Here is a 24,561-nt window from a genome sequence, read left to right on the forward strand (position 1 = left end):
TGACACAGTAAAAACAATACAAACATTTAATTGATATGCAATTTTGGCGGATATTCACGTCCCGCTAACCAATCAGGAGCTTGCTCTAGTAGTGATGTGATTACGATGTAGCAAGCGGAGGCAGAAATACGAAACAACAATGGAGGACAAAATCATTGTCGCGGTATGGGGATACCCAGTGCTGTACGACACATCTTCATATTTTTATAATGAACAGGAATAAAAAGGATCTTGCTTGGAAGAAAGAGATCTGTAAATAAAAATTTGACAATGTAACTCAATTTGAGCTATATATATATATATATATATATATATATACCCTGCATTTCACGTGCAAATGACATGAATTTGAGGCACAAATTAATCGAGTTAACTCAAAATGTTCAAGCGTCCAACTACTCGCGAATTGTCGTCTGGTGTAAACACACACGGACCGCATCATCTTGCGCAAACATGCGCGTCTCCGTGCAGCTTCCATACCATACTTTAAGCACGGACACATATCGGTACAAATAATTTCTCATACAAATGATTACTTTACCAGACGGTCAGGGCAGCAATAATTCGTATCATTTACAGGCCATTCACAAATAAGGATAAAAAGTGGCGAAATGTCTGTAAGCACGTGTCGAAACGCACCGTGCAGTAACAAATTTTTCTTTTTTTTAACTGATAATACAGTATTAATCGGCCGTGGTTAATATGAACATCCTACCACAGACATCAAAACATTCACAAACATCACACATAAAATCATACAAATATTACCCTCTGGGTCTTCATGAACAGATTTCACCGCGTCTGTGCCATTTGGAATCTTCCCGCTACTAATAAACAACATCAGGTTACAGTAAGCATGTGGTTAAAACTTACGAGCAATAAAATTAAATAATATTTTGTGACTTACATACACTTTCACCAGCATAAAGAAAATAAAACATTGTTTCATAAAGACTTTACAAATATATTTACAGAAAGCACTTACAATCTGGGAACCTGGAAAATGGCACTATCCACTGCATTGGTCCCGCCCTCTTCATCTAATAGGCTGAAGGCACTGCCACTCAAACCGCTGTCCAATGAGGCTGCAGTAACAGGAGCATCACCAGATCGGTGGCTGCGGGATGCTGTTTTTAAATAGCGGACTATATGAGTTGCATGAGTAACATTTACTATTGGCCTAACTACTGGTGCCTGGCGACTATCATAGTAAGTGAAGGGGCAGGGGTTGATTTCCACGCATTCACCCCAACAAACACACACATATACTGGTAACATTTAAAGAAAGCATAACACCATACATCATAAATGAAAGGAAATATCACAGCACAGAGATATGCTAAGCACACATCACATGACAGAAGCAAAAGCTTTGACAGACATAACAAATTAAATCATGTTTATTAGTAATCCACGTGTTATTTAGTTTATTTTAATTGTTTAACTATTTATATTGGGGATTTTAGTGTGTTGGTACGATGTTGAGTGCTTGAAAGATTGAGTGATGGGTGATGGTTGAATGTGGGTGATTTCGGCACGTAATTCATGCACACAGTCTTTTCCAAACAGACTCGGCAACGGTAACACCAGGGGTAGGTAGGGTCTCTCTATATTTAGGCGTCCTGGTTTTAGCACGTTGCGAGACTGCTGAACCAGACTGAGACTCGCTGCATGAATTTCCTGTGAAGTGGCAGATTGGTTCTCGCTATACAGATGTGCGTTAGTAATTCAACATCCTCTCTCTCTCTCTCTTGCACATCGGCAATCACACGAGAACTCTCACCTCCGTCCGGCTGCGGCCTCTCTTCCGACAAGGCTTTCCTGAGGGTCAGGTGACGGCCGGCAGGGATCTCATTGGATGGGGCTGCCTGAACGGTGAGCACACCGGCTACGCTGTGCCTGTGTTGCCTCTTGTCGAGGCGGCCATTTTGGGCTGGGGCCATATACCGGCCACGATGAGGGAGAGGGTCAGGAGAGGGGAGAAGGGGGGCGAGATGGAGACTCAGAGTATGAACTCGTCACAACACGGACACCACCAGCTTTTACTGTAGGTCATAGTCACATGCAGCCCCAGCGCGCACGCACGCCCGGGTTCGGGTTTTGTGCGTCGACTGAGGTGCAGTGTAGGCCAGCGAGAGCTGCGGAGAGAGTGGAGGCAGGGTGGGATGGTGCTTTGAGGAGCGGGCGGTTGCCACATGCACGGCCATGTCGGTGGGCAGAGGGGTAGCTGCTGAAAAGCCGGCCATTTGGGATAAAACACAACTCATAAATAAGGGGGCAAATAAGAAGGTATTTAAAGAAAAAGGGGCTGGACTAAGGCTCCGGTGGGGAAAATCTGATGTTAAATGCAGGGATGCCTTATTTTGGATCATGTGGTTACTAACTTTTAAACAATGCGGTAAGCTAAGCTGTTTTCATTTAAAATAACTTAAGAAATGCACAGGTAGCCGGAGAAGTCTGCATGACTTGGTGTCTAGATCTCACTGTGGTTTTACTTTGGCATCTTATTAAAGCCTGGGAGAATCAAAATGTAACCAGAATAGATAAGAATTTATTTTTAACATTTGAGCACTAGTTTAGGTCAAAACATAAAGTTTTTACCATTCATTTACATTTATAAAACCACATTCAAGACACACAGTTATCAGTTTTTGTTTTCCCTGGGAATTGATTCCATGGGTGTTATTCATTTATTTATTTATTTTTATTATTTTAAAGTTGTCAAAAGATTAATCGCAATTAATCAAAATAAAAGCTTGTTATGTGTGTGTGCACTGTTATTCATTCATTTATTTATTTGTATTATTTTAAAGTTGTCAAATGATTAATCGCAATTAATCATATACAAAATAAAAGCTTGTTATGTGTGTGTACTGTTATTCATTTATTTTTATTATTTTAAAGTTGTCAAAAGATTAATCGCAATTAATCATATACAAAATAAAAGCTTGTTATGTGTGTGTGCACTGTTATTCATTTATTTATTTATTTGTATCATTTTAAAGTTGTCAAAAGATTAATCGCAATTAATCATATACAAAATAAAAGCTTGTTATGTGTGTGTACTGTTATTCATTTATTTTTATTATTTTAAAGTTGTCAAAAGATTAATCGCAATTAATCATATACAAAATAAAAGCTTGTTATGTGTGTGTACTGTTATTCATTTATTTTTATTATTTTAAAGTTGTCAAAAGATTAATCGCAATTAATCATATACAAAATAAAAGCTTGTTATATGTGTGTACTGTTATTAATTAATTTATTTATTTTTATTATTTTAAAGTTGTCAAAAGATTAATCACAATTAATCAAAATAAAAGCTTGTTATGTGTGTGTGCACTGTTATTCATTTATTTATTTATTTGTATTATTTTAAAGTTGTCAAATGATTAATCGCAATTAATCATATACAAAATAAAAGCTTGTTATGTGTGTGTACTGTTATTCATTTATTTTTATTATTTTAAAGTTGTCAAAAGATTAATCGCAATTAATCATATACAAAATAAAAGCTTGTTATGTGTGTGTGCACTGTTATTCATTTATTTATTTATTTGTATCATTTTAAAGTTGTCAAAAGATTAATCGCAATTAATCATATACAAAATAAAAGCTTGTTATGTGTGTGTACTGTTATTCATTTATTTTTATTATTTTAAAGTTGTCAAAAGATTAATCGCAATTAATCATATACAAAATAAAAGCTTGTTATGTGTGTGTACTGTTATTCATTTATTTTTATTATTTTAAAGTTGTCAAAAGATTAATCGCAATTAATCATATACAAAATAAAAGCTTGTTATATGTGTGTACTGTTATTAATTAATTTATTTATTTTTATTATTTTAAAGTTGTCAAAAGATTAATCGCAATTAATCATATACAAAATAAAAGCTTATTATATGTGTGTACTGTTATTTATTAATTAATTGATTTTTATTATTTTAAAGTTGTCAAAAGATTAATCGCAATTAATCATATACAAAATAAAAGCTTGTTATGTGTGTGTACTGTTATTCATTTATTTTTATTATTTTAAAGTTGTCAAAAGATTAATCGCAATTAATCATATACAAAATAAAAGCTTGTTATGTGTGTGTACTGTTATTAATTAATTAATTAATTTTTATTATTTTAAAGTTGTCAAAAGATTAATCGCAATTAATCATATACAAAATAAAAGCTTGTTATATGTGTGTACTGTTATTAATTAATTAATTAATTAATTTTTATTATTTTAAAGTTGTCAAAAGATTAATCGCAATTAATCTTATAAAAAATAAAAGCTTGTTATGTGTGTGCACTGTGTGTAATGCTTTTATGTATTTAAGAAACAATTATATATTTAATTTATGTATTTATTTATTTATTATTATTTTTTAAATATACATAATTTTTTTATTAACATTTTTTCCATAACATGTGTATTTATATGCACATAATAATAAAACACAATACACACAGAAATATATTACGCAAACACAAACTTTGTTTTGTATGCGATTAATCGGCAATAATCTTTTGAAAACCCTAAAATAAATAAATTATATAAATTAGGGATGCACTGATACAAAATGTCTGTACCAATACCAATTTTTGATTAAAAAAAAAATTAATTTTATAGTTTGCTTTTTACTTTTTATTTTTAAATGCTTTTATCTGCCGATACCGATTATTGGCCGATATAGCTGTGCATTTCTAATAAAAACCAATAGTTATTCCATAAATAGTTTATAGTAGTTTAGCTCAGTTAATTGAACATTTTATTTATTTGCTTATTATTTATTAGCTTGACTTTAGACAATAAATATTTAATGAGACTTCTTATGAAAGTGTGACAATGTATTAATAGGAACAGAATTGTCCCAGTATGTTTGTGTACCAGTGAGGAGGACATAATGTGAACAGACTGTGACCACACGGGGTACTAGAGGAAAAAATAAGGAAGAAAACAGAAAAGCAAAAACGGGGAAATCAAACAAAAACAGGGAGGTGAAAACAAACAGAAGAAGGAACAGATGAGTGCGGAGGCAGCCATGCTGTGGAGGTTTTATTTGCGTCGTTTACTTGGTTGCTGGCGAGGCTGCGGGCCGGCAGCTTCGGACGTCGCAGCGGCATTGTCAAGGTGTGCCCGGGCCGTGCCATTTTTGCCGTGAGCACGGGGGACTCCGCGGGGACGAGCTTGGCCCTCGGAGAGGGACGGCTTGGATGTGCCGGGGCTACTGTGAGATTTCTCAATAGTGGGGACCTGCGTGTCTAAAACAACCAAAACCGAATTATCACAAGGGCCGTCTCATTCCCTACTTTATATTTTAGTTAAACTACAGTCAGGTTGAGTCTCCATCTGAAACATCTGATGTTATACTTAAGGTCCAAGTACTGTGCCCTAGTTAACATCTTGACAGGCTGCTTTCTGCCTTTTCGGCCCTGTCACACCCTGCGTGAGGTGGCTGGAGTGAAGCGCTGGTGAGCTCAGCGCTGTCGTGAACTGAACACACATATACAGTATGGAGAGCAAGAAGCAAAAGCTAGGAAGCTTGAGTAATATAGGATGGAGAGATCATGTGAAAGACAGAAAGAGAGGAGATAGAGCGAATAGAAATGACAGCAAGAGGGATGAACAGAGCGCAGAAGACGGAAAGACTGAAACGATGCAAAAAATCTTTTTCTTGATCAGTATTTTGGTCTTGATATCCCTTAAACAAAATTGTCCTTAAAATAAGATCAATGCAATATTTACATTTAGTAAATAGCAACTATGGCTATACATTTCCAAAATGATTAAAAATACAATCCAAAAAGAAAGGGGTGAGCACTGGACTGAGCTGTTAGTTGCAATTCACAACCTCACCACTAGAGGCCGCTAAAATCTACAAAGTGCACCTTTAAGTCTAAATAAACTTGCTTTGTACTGTACAAATACTGATTAAGAAAAAGATTTATTTGCAGTGAAAAAGTGAGAGACATCGCAGACTGATGGCATGCGGTGTTGGCTCCTACCCTTGGCAGGGTCGGGGAAGATGCCGTGACTACGACTCTTGATAACAGAGGATTTTGGAGAGTCTTCCTTGCTGTGGCTGGAGGTTTTGGGCGAGCTTCCGTGACCTCCGGGAGGTTTGGGCGAATGCTGGCGGCTCTGTCCCGAGTGAGAACGACGATGATGTTCACCTTCGCTCTGCTCCTTCAGAGGCAGCCATCGTGGGACGTTGTCCAATTGAGAAGTGTTTGACAGGTCAATCAGCACCTAAACATCCCCAAACAAAGATAATGCACAAGATTTTCAAACGAAAAAATGCATCTCTGTGACCTCATACGCATGCAGAGTCCAGGTCTTCCAGGTCAGTTTTTTAGTTGGGTATCCAAATTTTGGAATTTTAACCTACTGGGACAGTTTTCCAATAGTAATGTCTGACCCTGGATTTAATGGATGTGAACAAAAAGTCTCTAAAGTTTTTTAGTGAACCTCTCACCTCTCCCAAAAAGTCATTGGCGGAGCTTTTGTCGTAGTCCCACACACTGACCTCCAATGTCTTCTTCTTCAGCTAAACACACATCACAAAACATCATCAATAACAATCTCATGCTCATTTACATGAAAAAGTGACAGACGCACTTAGAGGGTTTTGCATCTGAACAAGTCTTATTTTCTCACACATTTTACTCTGAAGTAAAATACAAAACTAATGATTAAGAAAATTATTTTCTTTGCATTTACACCAGCAAATATGTCAAACAGATCCAAGACCGCCTAATCCAGATGGTTTCAGATATAAGCCTTCCTTCTATTCTCTGTCTCAATTAAAACCCATTGGCCTCGCATCAATAGTGCAGTTAAAACGCATCAATCACATCTGTCAGCAGACGTCTCAGAGAGCTAAAGACACTGAAGGAGATCTTTGGTCTTAATTAGGTTTAAATACGTCTGGGAGACTGAAGGCTTTGCATTGTTTGCACCAAAGCCTGGCAGTCTCTCTGAGGAGCTCTCACATAATTGAAACCTCAAAACCGATGTGAAGTGTTGACAGTAAAAAGCATTTTGCATCAAACTGAAATCTGATTTTATTTGGGTTTTTCTGATATCTGATATGATGAAAGCTCTTTTCGGAAACAACGTATAAATGTAATAAAAAGACAAAAATAGACTTTCTGAAACATCTACATTTTGAATCAAGTATGTGAACCTTTGGATTGTTTGGATTTCTGGACATAAAATAAAATAATAATGTGTCACCCAGCAAGCAATTTTAAATTTTAAAGATGTCTACAGCAGTCCAAACACAGACATCTAGGCTTAAACAAGGCAAAATTTGGGATATCATTGCAAATTTACATTGCAATAAATTACTTTCTTACTTTGTCTTGTTTTCTAAGGAGCCCCTAAGGGGACATGGAGCAAAAATTAAATAAATTTAGTTTTGCGAGCACACATTAATCTATTGCGTGCGCACATGAAGATATCGCGTTTAGTTTCGTGTTCGCACTTGAAACTTAACTTAAAAAAAAATTCAGCAAATGAAGGTTTCGCGTGAGCACATGAAACTAAACTTAAGATTTTTTTATCCAATGTCACCTTAGGGTCTAGGTACTTTTCAGTACAATATAATTTTTTTTAAATCAATATGCATTTTCTTGATAAATTACCTAAAAAAGTCAAAATATAAAAATGTAAGTGAATTTGTGCTTAAAACAAGCACAAAACTACCGAGCCCCTAAGGTGACATTGGGGTAAAAAAAATCTAAAGTTTAATTTCATGTACTCAAGCAAAACTCGATAGTTTCACGTGCGCACGCGAAGCTAAACTTTATTTAATTTTTTCTCCATGTCCCCTTAGGGGCTCCGTACTAAACAAACCTGCCAACTTTGAACTTTTTTCCCGAACACTTCTATAAAAAAATCAGGAAAACATTTCTTACACCATTGGCAGATTATTTTACTTACATTTGATGTTTATTTTGTCTTAAAACTAGACTTATTTTGTTAGGTCATTTTGCTCATCAAGAAAAAGCAACTTAATTTAAGAATTTTTTGATATTTTTACTGAAAACAAGACAAAAATACAAAAAAAAAATTTCTTGAAATTTTTTTTTGCAGTGGAAATAAATCAATACACTGCAAAAAATAACTTTCTTAGTTAGTATCTTTGTCTTGTTTTAAGCACAAATATCTTAAAATTCTCAAGTCAAGATGAATTTACTTGATGAGCAAAATGACCTAAGAAAATAAGTCTAGTTCTAAGACAAAAATATCAAATTTAAGCGAATTTGTGTATTAAACAAGCAAAAAAATCTGCCAATGGGGTAAGCAAATTTTTCTTGAATTTAGTGTTTAAGAAAAATGTCCAAGATTTTTTGCTTACCCAATTGGCAGATTTTTTTGCTGCACAAAATCACTTAAATTTGATAGACTTATTTTCTTAGGTCATTTTGCTCATCAAGAAAAAGCATCTTAATTTAAGATTTTTTTTATATTTTTACTGAAACCAATATTTTTACTTTCTTGAAAATAATTTTTTGCAGTGCAGGTTAAAACAAGGCAAAATTTGGGCTATCATTGAAAATTTACATTGCAATAAATTTCTTACGTATTTTTGTCTAGTTTTCATTACAAATATCAAATTTTTTTAAATCAAGATGCATTTTCTTGATAAACAAAATGAACTAAAAATAAGTCAAAATATTAAATTTGAGTGAATTTGTGCTTTAAAACAAGCAAAAAAAATTGCCAAGAACTTTGTCCTTAAACACTTAACATTTCTTACACCATTGGCAGATTTTTTTTTCCTTGTCTTAAGCACATATTAACGTACATTTGATGTTTTTTGTCAACAAATACATTTATTTTCTTAGGTAATTTTCCTTATAAAGAAAATACATCTTAATTTAAGAATGTTTACATATTTGTACTGAAAACAAAAATTTTTTTGTAGTGTAATAGACCCCAAAATAAATAAAATAAATCAATCAATGAAAGCAAACAGCTTGTAGTCACTGTTAACTTTGCTTACATGATGAAATATCAGACAACTCACAAGTTATTTGGGCAAAAACTATGTTACCAAATCTAAGTTTATTTTGTCTAGAAGCGCCAGACTATCTTGAGTGTATAGTTAACATAGATGCTGAAATGATGTTTCATTGCTTATTATTTTAAAAAGGCATTGCTGTTTATTTGTTAGGCAGATCAGAATATAACATATATACAGTATGTGAAAATAGATGAGTGATTGTTTATTTGACCTGTTCCAGATGTATGTTTTTGTAGATGACCGTCTGGTTCCACTCCGGGTTCAGAGTCTTCTGAGCGTGTTTGGATCTTCTTTTATTCTCTGCACTGCAATTTTATAACAAACCACAAGAGGTCAGCCGGAGAAACAGGCCGGAGACGGGTACAGAAACGCTTTTCAGTCAACTAAATATGCAGTCACACAGTGGTGGCAAATGGAAAATGATCAGCACGATGTAAATGTCTAGTATAGGCGCACTTGAGCTTATACTATTGAGAAAATAATGAGATATGTCACAATGATTCAAAAGGAAGATAAAAGAACAAAACACAACCCGATAAATCAATAAAAGCGAGCCGTTCATGTCCGAGCATGGCCAAGTCTGGGGTACTATAGTAAAGAATCACATACCTGGCATTCTGCACAACCATGACCTGACTGTGAAGATCCAGCATGCAGCAAAAACAAACAACAACCGGTTGTGAGTGAAGGCCTGGAAAAGTGTGTACGTGTGCGTGTTTGCTCGCGAAACTGTTTTATGCACTTGCTCATGCATTCATGCCCATATGGAGCAGAGAAATGAAGAGCTCCTGTTGTTCAAGATTCAATCCGGGTACAGCATGAACAGATGAGAGCCAATGGTCCGATGCACGCATATACAACCACACGCACACAGCTTCAATACAGCAATCAATGCTTTTGTTTAACACATAAATATAACTGGAATTGATTTTCTCTCTCACTGCACACACAAACACACACTTACATACAACCACATTAAAACAAGCTAACAATAATTGATTTCTTAGTAGCATCTTATATAAAAAAAATAGCTCAGGGAGGTTTAACGTCCAGTGCCAGGGGTGTGTGAGGTTTATTTAAAGGGGACTTTCACTTTTTTAAGATGTAAAATAAGTGCATAAGTGAAGTTTTATATCAAAATACCGCACACATAATTTTTTATAACATATTAAAATTGCCACTTTTCTAGGTGTGAGCACAATTGTGCCGTTTTTGGGTGTGTTATAATAAGATCCCCTTCTGACATCACAAGGGGAGCCAAATTTCAGTGACCTAATTTTCACATGCTTGCAGAGAATAGTTTACCAAAACTAAGTTAGTGGGTTGATCTTTTTCACATTTTCTAGGTTGATAGAAGCACTGGGGACCCAATTATAGCACTTAAAGGTGCAGTGTGTAATTTTTAGAAGGACCCCTTGAAAGAAATGCAAAATAATACACAAAACTATATTATAAAGACCTTTTTATAATGAACCATTATGTTTTTATTACCTTAGAATGAGACGTTTTTATCTACATACACGAGGGTCCCCTTACGTGGAAGTCGCCATTTTGTGCCGCCATGTTTCTACAGAAGCCCTTAACGGACAAACTTTTTTACTAAGTTGTCTCGGACGATGACATATTTTTCCGGTGGTGGCTAACATAGCTTCTCTATGCGTTTCAAAAGGGAGTGAGCCGTTTGTTGCAATACGCAACCTCATCACTAGATGTCGCTACAATTTACACACTGCACCTTTAAACATGGACAAAAGTCAGATTTTCATGATATTTCCCATTTAAAAATCAACTAACATGCTATCTTCATACTTGCATAGCCATTTTTTTTTTACTTTTGGCATAAAGTCTGGTGCACTTTCTTTTTATAACATAATATTGAAAGTTGGGGTCGGTCTGTGGTCTCTGAGGCTTAAACCACACACACTTTTTAACTTTGTTGCAAGATTCATACTTCAAAGTAGGAGTTTTCCTACTTACCCTCTACCTGGCAGCAGGTAAACTTTAACAAACGGGTCGGAGTAGCCGTTATTGTCCCGCGGTGCCAGATTTCGCGCTTGGAGAACGTGGACGATGAGATTGCCCAGCTGTTTGTCATAATTGATTTGAAGCTGCAAAGTTAAAATGATAACATTCAAGTATGAACAAAGAGGTCGGATGATGTCACTAATAAGATAAGGGGAGCGTGTGCTGTTGCGCAACATATCGATCACGAATAAAGCTCAAAATATGAATTTGTGTTCCGTATAACAAAGCAAAATTATGACATTTTAGTATAAAAACTATTAGTTATTCATGTTCAACTGAAGAAAGGAAGTCACATACATTATTGCATTAGGTTGAGTAAATAATGAGAGAATTTTCATATTTTGGTGCACCGTTCTTTTCCCACAAGATAATTTTTTGTATACTTTGAAATGTATTGTACAGCATTTAATATATATATATAAGGGCTGTCAAAAGATGAATCGTATCGCATACAAAATAAAAGTTTGTTTTTGCATAATATATGTGTGTGCACTGTGTGTAATTATTTTGTATATATAAAATGCACACACATGCATGTATGTATTTAAGATACATTTGCATTTATATATATATATATATATAAATATATATATATATATATATATATAAATAAATAAATATATATATATATATATATATATATATATATATATATATATATAAATAAATAAATATATATATATAAATAAATAAATATATATATATAAATAAATAAATATATATATATATATATATATATATATATATATATATATATATATATATATATATATATTTATTTATTTAGATTTTATATAGTTTATTTTATATATAATATAAAAATATATACATAAATAACATGTTTCTTAAATGTATGTGTGTGTTTATGTATAAATAGTAATTACACACAACGCACACAAATATATTATGCAAACACAAACTTTTATTTTGTATGCGATTAATCTTTTGACAGCCCAAATCTATCTAGCCTTCCATATTTTTTAAACCAAGAAAATATATTCACGTTGCATTGGAAGTAAAACTTTGTTACAAAACTTTAAAACTATATAAGGTTTGAATATTAAAAATTAATATATTTTTAACTTCAAAAATATACTTTATAAAATTAGTATGTATTTAGCATATATTTAAAATATATTTTGGCCAAGAACACATTTTTTGCCATATGGGTTATAAAATTAGAAATGTATCTTCTTGTCCTTGAAATACAATTTTAAAATATATGTTGATATATGAAGGTTAAAATATATTTTCAAATTCAAAAAGCTTTTTACAAAATTTATTTACAATATATTTAAAACATATTTTTGGCCAAAATATGTGAAATATATTAAATAAGTATAATATCTAGGTGAAAATCCTTGAAAAATCTTCCATGAATAATTAACAACATCTATGTTTGGAACAACTTGAGGGTAAATAAATAATAATATATATACATTATTTATAAATATAAATAAAATAATCTTCATATTAAAGGTATTGTGGAGGATTTTCTTTTTCCGGGTGGATCATCAAGACTATTCGTCCTCCTAGTTGTCAATCAGGAGTGTTGCGCAATTGCATTTTTTTAAAAAGTGGAGAAGGCGGTTCTTTTCTCAAATTCAAGAAATCCTCCGCAACACCTTTAAGGTAAACGAATTATATTTAGGTAGCTGACCATTACATGTGTTTACCTGGATATCTCCGGACACTGGATAGGACTGAGTTTTTGCAGCCTCAGATGTCTAAAAATCAAAATCCCAGCATTATAATTAATTTGCATAAAATGATTATATATATGCATGTGTACACTGTTCGCTGGACCTTGCTGTGGCGTTTCTTGCTGACAGAAGGAGACCCGGGCTGCCCTGGGCTCGGAACCGCACTGGACCCGGCAGACGCCGAGGTCTTATCCAGCGCTGACGTAGATGTGGACGGCACCTGCTGCTGGGAGACTTTCTGCAACTCTGCAGCCAGCTGCTTGGGGTCCACACCTGGGGAACGTGGAGGTCGGTCACCTGCTTATTTTAAAATGCAAATCAGTGGATGAGCAATTATAGGGTTAATAAGGACATGACACTGATGTGAGATGTCAAACGAGTCTTACCTTTGGTCTGGTCTTGAAAGTCGAGGTGCGAGCTTTCAGATTCAGACAGCATATTTATATCCCTAGAGATTAAAGAGATTTGACAATATAATGTGCACATCAAATCACTTTTATATCGCTGTTTAATAGAAAACTGGACACTTACAGCCTGATGCATAACTCCGCCTCTCCGACCTGATGACCAACCAGACCCTGGACTTCCTCGTACGTCTTACCAGTCAAAGAAATGCCGTTCCACTCCAAAACTTGCATTCCTGTGCAAACCCACATGCAGATAGAAAATCAGCCAATGAAAGCATTTTACACTCCACCAGCTGGAGGACAAACTGTTCTGAGCACTGCAACGCCACACTTTCAGTTCTTAAAATAAAGCAGTTATCCACAAAACACCCTGTGAGAAAGAAGAGAAATGCTGCTCGCAGGGGACAGAAAAGCTCGGCAAACACAAACTCAAAGCACTCCGTTGGTACACTTACACAGATGAAAGCGAGTCTTCAGGTAGGCCAGGTAAGCCCTCTTTGGACGTTTTAAAGCTCCCACATTACGGCGGATGATTGGGGTCCCTGGAGGTCAATGTGTCATTTACTGAATGTGTACACTCACAGCTTAATGTGAGATCATTTAAGACTTTAAGATGTAAAATCAATCTTTGGTGTCCTCACAATACATATGTAAAGTTTTAGATCAAAATAGCAATAACATCATTTATTGTAGCATATTAAAATGGCTACTTTGTAAAAATGTGCTTATTGGGGTGTGTCCTTTTTAAATGTAAATGAGCTGATGAAATGCAAACACTGATCGCCATAATGGTGGTTTGTTGAAATTGAAACTCAATTGTGCTGTCAATAGTTTTTTCTCTCTGCACTAAATGTCAGTGGTTGGTTGGTTAGTGCAGATTAAAGAGCAGTATTTTTATAATAAGATCCCCTTCTGACATCACAAGGGGAGCCAAATTTCAATTACCTATTTTTTCACATGCTTGCAGAGAATGGTTTACCAAAACTAAGTGACTGGGTTGTTTTTATCACATTTTCTAGGTTGATAGAAGCACTGGTGACCCAATTATAGCACTTGGAAAAGTCAGATTTTCATGATATGCCCCTTTAAAAACGGCATGTCCTGCATCTTATAAACATGTCGGCTGTGTGTATAATCACACTTAAAGCAATTAGAAATGTTTGACACATCCTTAAAGAAACAGTTCATCCAAAAATTTAAATTAGCCCATTTAACTCCCAGGTGTAGATGACTTGGATATATAGTGCCCCATTTTAAAGATACACATTGGTTTGTGATAGATGAATGTGCATTTTGGAGCTAAAAATGGGGCACTATCAGGTACACTGCAAAAAATGATTTACAAGAAAAAAATTCGTAGTATTTTTGTCTTGTTTTCAGTAAAAATATCTAAAAATTCTTAAATTAAGATGCTTTTCTTGATGAGCAAAACAACCCAAGAAAATAAGTTTTAGACCAAATATATCAAATTTAACTGTTTTTGTGCATAAAACTACACTAAATTCAAGAAAAATTCAGATTTTTTGTTTTTTTTATGCACAAAATCACTTACATTTGATATTTTTGATTTACTTTCTTGGGTCGTTTTGCTCATCAAGAAAAGCATCTTAATTTAAGATTTTTTGATATTTCTACTGAAAAAAAGACAAAAAACTAAGAAAGTGATTTTTTACTGTGCACTGCAAAAAATGATTTTCAAGAAAAAAATTCTTAGTATTTTTGTCATGTTTTCAGTAAAAATATCAAAAAATTCTTAAATTAAGATGCTTTTCTTGATGAGCAAAACAACCCAAGAAAATAAGTTTTAGACCAAATATATCAAATTTAACTGTTTTTGTGCATAAAACTACAAAAAACACTAAATTCAATTCACTAGATTTTTTGATTGTTTTATGCACAAAATCACTTAAATTTGATATTTTTGGTCTAAAAACTAGATTTACTTTCTTGGGTCGTTTTGCTCATCAAGAAAAAGGATCTTAATTTAAGATTTTTTTATATTTCTACTGAAAACAAGACAAAAAACTAAGTAAGTCATTTTTTACTTTGCACAGCAAAAAATGATTTTCAAGAAAAAAATTCTTAGTATTTTTGTCTTGTTTTTAGTAAAAATATCTAAAAATTCTTAAATTAAGATGCTTTTTCTTGATGAGCAAAGTTTTAAGACTAAAAATATCAAATTTAAGTGATTTTGTGCATAAAACAAGCAAAGAAATCTGCCAATGGGGTAAGCAAATTTTTCTTGCATTTTTCTTGAATTTAGTGTTTAAGAAAAATGTTCAAGATTTTTTTGCTTGTTTTATGCACAAAATCACTTACATTTAATATTTTGGTCTAAAAACTAGACTTAATTTAATTTAAGAATTTTTAGATATTTTTATAGAAAACAAGACAAAAATACTAAGAAAAAAGCATCTTAATTTCTTGATGAGCAAAATGACCTAAGAAGAAAAATAGTTTTTAGACAAAAAATTATAATAAGTAAATTTGTGCTTAAAACAAGCAAATAAATCTGCCAATGAGGTAAGCAAAAAATCTTGAAATAACTTAACTTTTTTCTTGAACACTTAATTCCATTGGCAGATATTTTTGCTTGTTTTAAACACAAATACACTTAAATTAAATATTTTTTGGTCTAAAATCTAGACTTATTTTAGTATGTTATTTTGCTCATCAAGAAAATATATCTTGATTTTAAAAAATTTAAATATTTCAACTTAAACAAGACAAAAATACTAAGAAAGAAAGACATATTTGCTGTGTATACACCTTAGATGACTTTATGGAAAGATCTCTTTAAAAATCATCAACTTCTTAAGAGATGAGACAAGAGTAAACATAAGAAGATATACAAAAAGAAAGCAGATATGAGAAACATGTAAATATAATATAAAGAAATAAAGATGAAGAAAGCTAAAGAATCAGATGCAGAATACAAAGCAACATCCGATGGAGGATGGGAGGAAGGATGAGGAAGACAGATGTGAAGTGTCAGTCCCAGTCAAAGCTCACAATGTTCTCCAACAAAGCCCAGCTGATCTTTATGGCCACATAAATAAGCCTTTGCACGGACAGTTCCTCCACTCCCTTCAGCTTCACTTTTCTCATTCGCCACCCATCCCAGTCCCTCGTAAATAATCACACGCAGAAATCGGCAGAAGAGTCGGAGCCAGAAGAGACCTAATTTACAATGTGTGGGGTCCGCACGCGCCATCGTTCTCTGGGGAATGCGAGCGTTAATGTCTTAGTCACGACTGAGATCAATAGAGATTGTAAAGTTCAGGTCTGTTAAAATGGCTGAAACAGTCTCACAAAACAGCTTCCAAGTTGATGAAAAGGGTTAGCCGTCAGCCATCACTAAGTGAAATTATCACAACGGGGTCAAATTTAACTCAGTAAAGTGCACATTTACATAACTGGGTATACTTTTAAACACAAAAAACTGCTTCGGACACTAAATCTCTCACAGTCAGAGTCTTGATATAAATTGCACCTGCTTTCTTTCCTACCATTTCATCTCTGTAACATCTCCATTAAAATGCACACTGTGTAGGAAACTCATGAACCTTAAATTTCATCTTTATCTCTCAACATCACGGATGAGTCATTCCTGAAGCCTGGAGGTGAGGAATCGTGCATCGTTTGTTTCTTCTGTCTCCTACACAGAAATATCACGTCAAACCGTGACCCGAAATGCCTTTTTCCCTTGGCAAATCTGTGAATTGATACACCTGAAATAAACCGATGAACCCACGCAGTAAAAGCCTCGTGGAGTTGCTTACCTTCCACAATGTTTCCTGTCTGTTCTGCAGCTCCTCCAGGCAGTACCTTGGCTACGTACGCACCGATGTCCCCGTTGCTTCCCGGCACCTCTTTTCCTCCGACCACACGGATACCCAGTCCGTTTCCTGTAAAGATAAAGCATTAAGGGATATGTGAATCTGTGTAGACCACAAATGTGTAGACTTTGTTCAGGGTGCGTTTGATCAATCAATTTTCATGACCTTTCCAGTATGAGATTATTGGATGATGCTTTTTAAAAGATTTTTATACATTTGTATATTTATTACATAAACGCAGCAAATGCCCTGTTTATATTTATAATGTAAGTCCTTGTGTGCAATTCAATCACATCGTGTTGGCAATACAAAGGTCAGGGTTTCGATTCACAGGTAAATGTATTGCATAATGTCACTTCAGAATAAAAGCGTCTACCAAATTATTAAAAGTAAATGTATTGTGTGCACTGTGAGTATATGTGACCATGGACCACAAAACCAGTCATAAGTTACACGGGTATATTTATAGCAATTGCCAACAATGCATTGTATGGGTCAAAATGATAAAAAATAATTATGTCAAAAATCATTTTATCTAAAGATCATCTTCCATAAAAATATTTTGTAAATTTTCTGCTGAAAATAAATAAAACATGTATTTATTATTAGTAATATTTGTTTCCTCCCATACAGCAGAGAAATTATTTCTCTGGCCAAAAATATGTTTTAAATATATGCTAAATACATTTTGTAAAAAGTAAAGCTTAATTTAATAAATTTTTTGAATTTGAAAATATGTTTTGTTTCAACCTTCACGTATTAACATATATTTATACACAACATGTATTTCAAGAGCAATCAAATACAACTCATAATGCAAGAAATGTATTCTTGGCCAAAATATATTTTAAATATATATGCTAAATATAGTTAAGTTAATTAAAGTTAATTTTATAAAGTATATTGTTGAAATAAAAAATATTTTTATTTACACCTTTTTAAACAATGTTTTTCTACCAATGTGACATTAATATATTTCCTTGGTATAAAGGGCTAAATATATTTTAAATGCTTTAAAAATATGTTTATTTTTAAACTGTATTTAAAAATTAGGGCTGTCAAAAGATTAATCGTGATTAATCGCATACAAAATAAGTTTGTTTTTGCATAATATATGTGTGCACTGTGTGCAATTATTCTGTATATATAAATACACACACATGCAAGTATTTAAGAAACTTTTACATATATATATTGAGATTTTGATTTATTTTATACATAGATAAAAAAATATATACATAAAAAATTTTCTTAAATGTATACATGTATGTGTGTATTTATATATACTGATGCACCAATGTATCGGCCGCCGATATTTATCGGTCGATTTTTGATGAATTTGAAACCATCGGCATATCGGCAATAGCACGAGAAAGGCCGATACCGATTGTTTATTAATTAACTGCATAAAGAAATCCATTATATGTAAAAAATTAGTTAATGTTGTTGATAAAATAAATGCTGAATAGCAAAAACCACCTTTGAAGGTTGTCATGCTGTCTTATTATATTTGTTTTAGTTTAATTTGTGCCTCTCTTATTATGTTGGTCAGTTGAATGTTAATCAGATCCAATCCATGTTCAGTAAAAATAATTTGATGCAGATATAAACTAGCTGATAGACTTAATTTAATATTGGTATCGGCATCGGTATCGGCCAGTTGTTGTCTGTTTAAATCGGTATCGGCCCAAAAAATCCTATCGGTGCATCCCTAATATATACAAAATAATTACACACTATAAAGACACAAATATATTATGCAAATACAAACTTTTATTTTGTATGCGATTAATCGCGATTCATCTTTTTACAGCCCTATTAAAAATATACAAAAATTGGTGAAAAATATATTTTTGTATACATATTCCAAAATATTTTTAGCAAATGTATTTTTGTAAACTCTTTTGCTGTATGGGCAGGATTTGGACAACTTCATTTGGGCGATTTTCTCAATATTTAGATTTTTTTGTGACATCAGATCAGTGGCGGCTGGTGACTGCTCATCCGAGGGGCGCAAATTCAAAATAAGTGTTCGGAGTGTCATGTGTGTTGCTCGTGTTTTTAAAATATGTGTTTGTTGCGTCATGTGATCCATGTGCATCATGTGTTTTGTCCACAAGACGTGCACATATCACTCGACACGTCTAACACATATTTTGAAATTACGAAACCACACAAAACGGTCTACATACATGTTGTGACGAACTTCGCATCGAGCGCCCTCGAAAAAAGAAGTCACCAGCCGCCACTGCATCAGATTCCAGATATTCAAATGGTTGTATTTTGGTCAAATATTGTCCTATTTCAAAAGATTTACCCTTATGACCGGTTTTGTGGTCCAGGGTCACATTTGTTCCAATGCACTTCAGAATTATTGAGCAAATATCACAACAAAAAAATGCTGTGCGTTTCAAACATGGATTAATCACAGTTCTATCAAAAAAATTACAACATTTCAATCCATTATCGTGCAAACCCGGTTGTGTTGTGTGTGACACATCTTACACTTCACAATCACAGTACCAGACCCCATCATCAGACTAATTACCAATGTAGACATTACCTTAATTACAGTGCCACGAATCTACACTGCGCACCCTTCTGTAGTCATCTCGTTTCTTAAGGCGCTTGTTTGTGCAACTAATTACAAAGATAATCCGATGTGGGCATTACATGCCATTTTGAGATTAGATGACTGATGGAGGAATGCCAGTGTGTAATGTCTGCCCTTTTTCAATGCTTAGATCAACATGGGAGATGGGGGAGACTCATTATATCTACTGTACATGACTCTTTAAAATACAGAAACATAAAAGGGGTCATTGCATTTGCTGTGTAATGATGTAGCATTGCACCACGAGAGGATGCTGAAGGCAAATTGGAGAGTGCTAATGTGTCGCTTAGTAGTAGCCATAAAATCACTGTGCCAATACAATCTCAGCATGTTGAATAATGTTTGCATAGACAAAGGCCTCGGGCGTCTATCCATGCGGCCCTGGTAGGCAAACAGATCTTTTTTAACCAGGGACAGCTGCCCTAAACGTCTGTCAGAGTATGATTGTAAGCCAAGCCGCACAACATATAGCTGCGGATTGCCGGACAGGGTTTAATCCTGGACTGTGCCTTGGTTATATTAGGACATTTTACAAATGAAAAAACAATACTGGTGTGCATCTCGATACAAAACAATGGCACTGATATACCGTATGTTGAGATATGTGGGTACAAGGTGCTTTTAAATGAAGGCAGCTCAAACATGCATTGTAGGATAATCCCGGGAAACCGCTCCTTAGTACTTGTTGCATGTCTTACCTGACACACTACGATCTTTGGGATCCTTCTGGAGTTTTACTCTGGCATGAGGAAACGGGTACTGTGACGACTTTCCCTACAGGGACATGACAAACACGCAGTAAGATGTACTAAACCGGACACGTTTATTAAAGCTGAAGATATGAAGACACATTTAGCTGATACCCACACAAACTGTATTTGAATATTAGAGGGTGTGAAAAACTATTGTACAAATACATCTGAAACACTGATATGGATGCTTAACCTTGCGGTTGCATGGGTATCAGGTGTGCACACACATAGCCTCTGTCCGGTTTGTCATATTAAGTAATAATGTTTGCCTTGCATGCTCACTACTAAATCACCTGTCTTCTCTCCACCCCTTGTCCGTTCTCTGTGCGTCCATCTCGTGGTTTGTCAAACCAGTCCGTCTCCTCTCGACGCAGATGGTATGCTTTAGAAAACAGATGGAAATTAAAACTTGAAAGTCCTGCCTGTCTGTGAAACCCCTAAACACCTTTCAGTTTTTGGATGTACGGTAACATCATCTAGTTGAGACAGCTACGTATGTGACTTAAATGTGTTGTAGTTTCAAACATGCTAAACCCTCAGGGACACTAACAATGAAATACAAACTAGAGCGGATACTTCTGCATGCAAACTAAAACTTGAATTCAGCCTTGATTTTTTTTAATACACTGTAATTTCCCATATTAAATGGATAAAAATTTGTTATACACTGCCTCTAAAATTTACTGTACTTAACATCTTCTGTTTTTATTAGGGATGCACTGATATATTGGTATCGGCAGATAAAAGCAATTTTTCCCACTATCCGGCATAGGCTGTTTATTTATTTGAATTGAGTAACAATGACAAAAGAATTGCGGTTCGTACTCTCTGCACGTGTAAGATTTCATGACATAATAATTTGATACAAGGAGTAAAAAGCAAAACTATCGGTATCTATCGGTAAACATTTTTCTGACCAAAATATGTTTTAAATATATACATTTTGTAGAAAGTAAAGTTTAATTAAATACATTTAATTTTAAACTTTATATATATTAACATACTGTATATTTCAATATGTATTTCTGGGGCAACAAATATATTTTTAATTTAACAACCTATACGGCAAAAAATATATTTTTTTTCTGGCCAAAATATAAAAGTTTTTCTAAAATGTATAAAGTATAAGTATGTATAAAAAGTATATATTTCCAGTTAATTTTTTACCATTATGTTTACAGGTTTGTAACATACAAAGTTTTTCTTCCAATGCGATATGAATATAAATGCTTTAATATATATATATATATTTTTTTAAATATATATTTAAAAAAATGGCCAAATAATATATTGGTAAAAATACGTTTTTGTAAACATTTCTAAATATATTTCATCATATATTTTTTGTATTTGAAATATATTTGAAAATATATTTTCTTGCCATATGGGAAGTAATTGAATATCAATTTCGGCACAGAAATTTTTGTATCTGTGCTTGCCTAATTTTTTAAAATACTTTAAACCTTATGGATTGTTTTTGTTTTTTTTGTCTTAATTTGGTCACAACTTTGTCTGTTTCAGCAAATGAAATGAAATTTGGTGACAAATCTTATATTGACACATATTTAAAAAAAAAATGCTTTTTTATGTACCCTGGGCAATTTTACTACCCTTTCGTGTTGTTTGTGTAAAAAAAGCTACAAAATTAAACAGCTGTAAAAATTAACTTTTTTCTTTTTTTTGCATAAATCTGTTAATCAACCGCAGTACTGATCAAAATTATCAAATGTTAACTGGATTTTTAATTGCCAAGTTCATAAGTTATGTCACTGATTTGAAAAAAAAAAACACACAAAATAAAAGATATTCAATATAATAAGTGATTGTGGACTGGATTTCCCCCTTTTTCACAGTCATCAAAGATTAGTAAAAAATGCCTTCATGCTTTTTTTAGTTTTTGTGCAGCATCAGATTTTATTTATTTTATTTTTTCTCCATAATTAGTTGTTCGCACGCACATGGACACACACACACGCACGCACGCACGCACGGACGCACGCACGGACGCAAGCGCACACACACAGTAATCAACAGTGGTGATCAACAGTAAAAATGACAAATTTGACCTCTTAGCAAAAGGAAAAACAATCAAGAATGCAATATAATAAGGTGCCATGGCTTTGCAATCAAAAAATTTCAGTAAAATGGAAGTCAATGGGGCAGAAAAAGCCACAAACAACTAATTAGGGAGAAAAATAATGATGCTGCACAAAAACTAAAAATGCATGAAAGCCAATGTTTTTACTCATTTTTGACATGCTCAAGACTATGAATTTTTTTTCATCAAATCAGTGTCATCACTTATGAACTTGACAATTAAAGAGTTAAAATCCTGACATTTTTGGAAACATTTGGTATATATGATCAGTACTGAGGTTGATTAACAGATCTATGCAAAAAATTAGATACATTTTTAAAGTCATTTAATTTAGTGGCTTTTTTGTACACTAACAATATGAAAGAGTAGTGAATTTGAACAACCCACAAGGGTTAATAACAGACAGATGTGATAACTTGTTATGCCTGACAAGGATCATTCAGCTTCAGTGTGGGAGAGAGGAGTTTAATGTGGTTATTGCCAATAACATTATGTAACTAATGATGCTACATTCAAATGCAACAAGCATTCTCGATAACACCCTGGAAATATTATTTAAATTGACTCGATATCCTATAGACTTTTATTTTGGTTATACATATACAGTAGTAGTCAAGGACGGGTGAATAGGTGACCTTGGGTCAACACAACATACGACAAATTTAGTTTACAGACCTGAGATGTAGAATGATATGACAGATGAAGATCATGTTCTTCTTGCATATATTTTGCTTTATCAAAAAGTCGATACATTCATGTGATTCTAGTAATTTTGCATATCAAATCTAATATATGCCGTTTTGTTCATCAAATTGCAACAGCTTTGACTGAGAAGACAAGTTATTTTTAGAAGAAAAGGAGTGTGAAATTTCAATTTAATCACAGATGCGAGGGCTGCATTCACTATCGCAGCAGTACATCAGCGTGCAAATTCATCACACTTCCTGCAACATGTTGTTATGGAGATGAATTTGCGCTCGATTCGGTTGCCGAGCTGCTCGTGGGTGATTGGCGGGTGGGTGAACATGGTAGCGGGGGTTTGGGGGAGACGGGAGGGGCGTGCAGGAGGTCTAAGGTGGTTATACTCTACCGTTGGTGACATTCTCATGTGAGTTTCCTGGATCGTCTCTGCTCAAACCCATCAGGGATTCACTTAGTGCTGTAACCAAGGCAAATGCATTTACTTCCAGATGGCACATATGATGACCGCATCATATGCTGCTAAATGTATGGGGACAATTATTTTATAAATGACAACAAAAATACATGTTAATGATTACGGGTTTGAGCTTCAGGTTGTGTGATTTAGGATTCTTAAACTTTATATTGTGTAAATATGTTAAAGGAATAGTTCACCCAAAATTCTGTCATCATTTACACTCTAGAGCTGTATAAATATCTTTGTTCAACTGAACACAAATGAAGATATTTTATGTCAATAACTAAATATATCTGGGGCACCATTTACTTCTATAGTATTATTAGTCAATGGTGCCCCAGATCTACAAACATTTGTTTTCCTTTGTGTACAGCAGATAAAAGATACATATACTGTTTAGGAACAACTTAATGATGACAAAGTTTTCATTTTTTGGTAAACTGTCTTTTTTAGTATGTGTTATGTGTAACATAAAAATAATGTTTATGTTCTTCATGCATTTGATGAGAAAAAGTGCACAAGCCATGCATTGACTATCATGTTTTGAGACTTACAAAATGATGACTTGTTACATAAATATATATTTTTTGCTAATCAAAGCATACTACGGAGCCCCTAAGGGGACATGGAGCAAAAATTAATTTTTAATTAAAATAATAAAACTTTCATTTGCTTACACAAAATATTTTTTTGTTTAAAGTTTAGTTTTGTGTGCTCACGTGAAACTTTCATTTGCTTACACAAAACCTTCATTTGCAGATATTTTTTTTTTTAAAGTTTAGTTTCATGTGCTCACGTGAAACTTTCGCATGCGCACATGAAACTATCGCGCGCATGTGAAACTTTCGCGCGGGCACATGAAACTATTACGTGCGCACGTGAAAGTGAAACTTTGACGTGCTCACGTGAAACTATCGCGTGCTCACGTGAAACTA

The 24,561-nt window shown here is 33.9% G+C and overlaps 1 protein-coding gene across 8 annotated transcripts in view; it reads right to left on the minus strand.

Annotated features, from left to right (window-relative positions):
- The window catches only part of pcloa (piccolo presynaptic cytomatrix protein a), a 65,140-nt gene that overhangs the window by 5,084 nt on the left and 35,495 nt on the right, over nt 1-24,561 (minus strand). Inside the window, exons 8-23 of one of the 8 annotated variants that reach the window (XM_073814360.1) lie at nt 23,558-23,626; nt 20,663-20,751; nt 20,316-20,391; nt 16,947-17,072; nt 13,289-13,397; nt 13,144-13,205; nt 12,861-13,054; nt 12,731-12,781; nt 11,007-11,137; nt 9,639-9,665; nt 9,241-9,334; nt 6,474-6,545; nt 6,004-6,247; nt 1,784-1,933; nt 986-1,127; nt 769-827 (exon numbers count right to left, since the gene is read on the minus strand). In XM_073814360.1, the coding sequence (XP_073670461.1) occupies nt 769-827; nt 986-1,127; nt 1,784-1,933; nt 6,004-6,247; nt 6,474-6,545; nt 9,241-9,334; nt 9,639-9,665; nt 11,007-11,137; nt 12,731-12,781; nt 12,861-13,054; nt 13,144-13,205; nt 13,289-13,397; nt 16,947-17,072; nt 20,316-20,391; nt 20,663-20,751; nt 23,558-23,626 (1,695 nt within the window). Of the gene's footprint in view, nt 1-768; nt 828-985; nt 1,128-1,783; nt 1,934-4,310; nt 5,260-6,003; nt 6,248-6,473; nt 6,546-9,240; nt 9,335-9,638; nt 9,666-11,006; nt 11,138-12,730; nt 12,782-12,860; nt 13,058-13,143; nt 13,206-13,288; nt 13,398-16,946; nt 17,073-20,315; nt 20,392-20,662; nt 20,752-23,557; nt 23,627-24,561 lie in introns of those variants that run through there. The other 7 variants (XM_073814363.1, XM_073814359.1, XM_073814362.1 and 4 more) reach the window with 7 other exon arrangements.

The sequence above is a fragment of the Paramisgurnus dabryanus genome, chromosome 1 (genome assembly GCF_030506205.2).
Source record: "Paramisgurnus dabryanus chromosome 1, PD_genome_1.1, whole genome shotgun sequence".
Taxonomy (NCBI): domain Eukaryota; kingdom Metazoa; phylum Chordata; class Actinopteri; order Cypriniformes; family Cobitidae; genus Paramisgurnus; species Paramisgurnus dabryanus.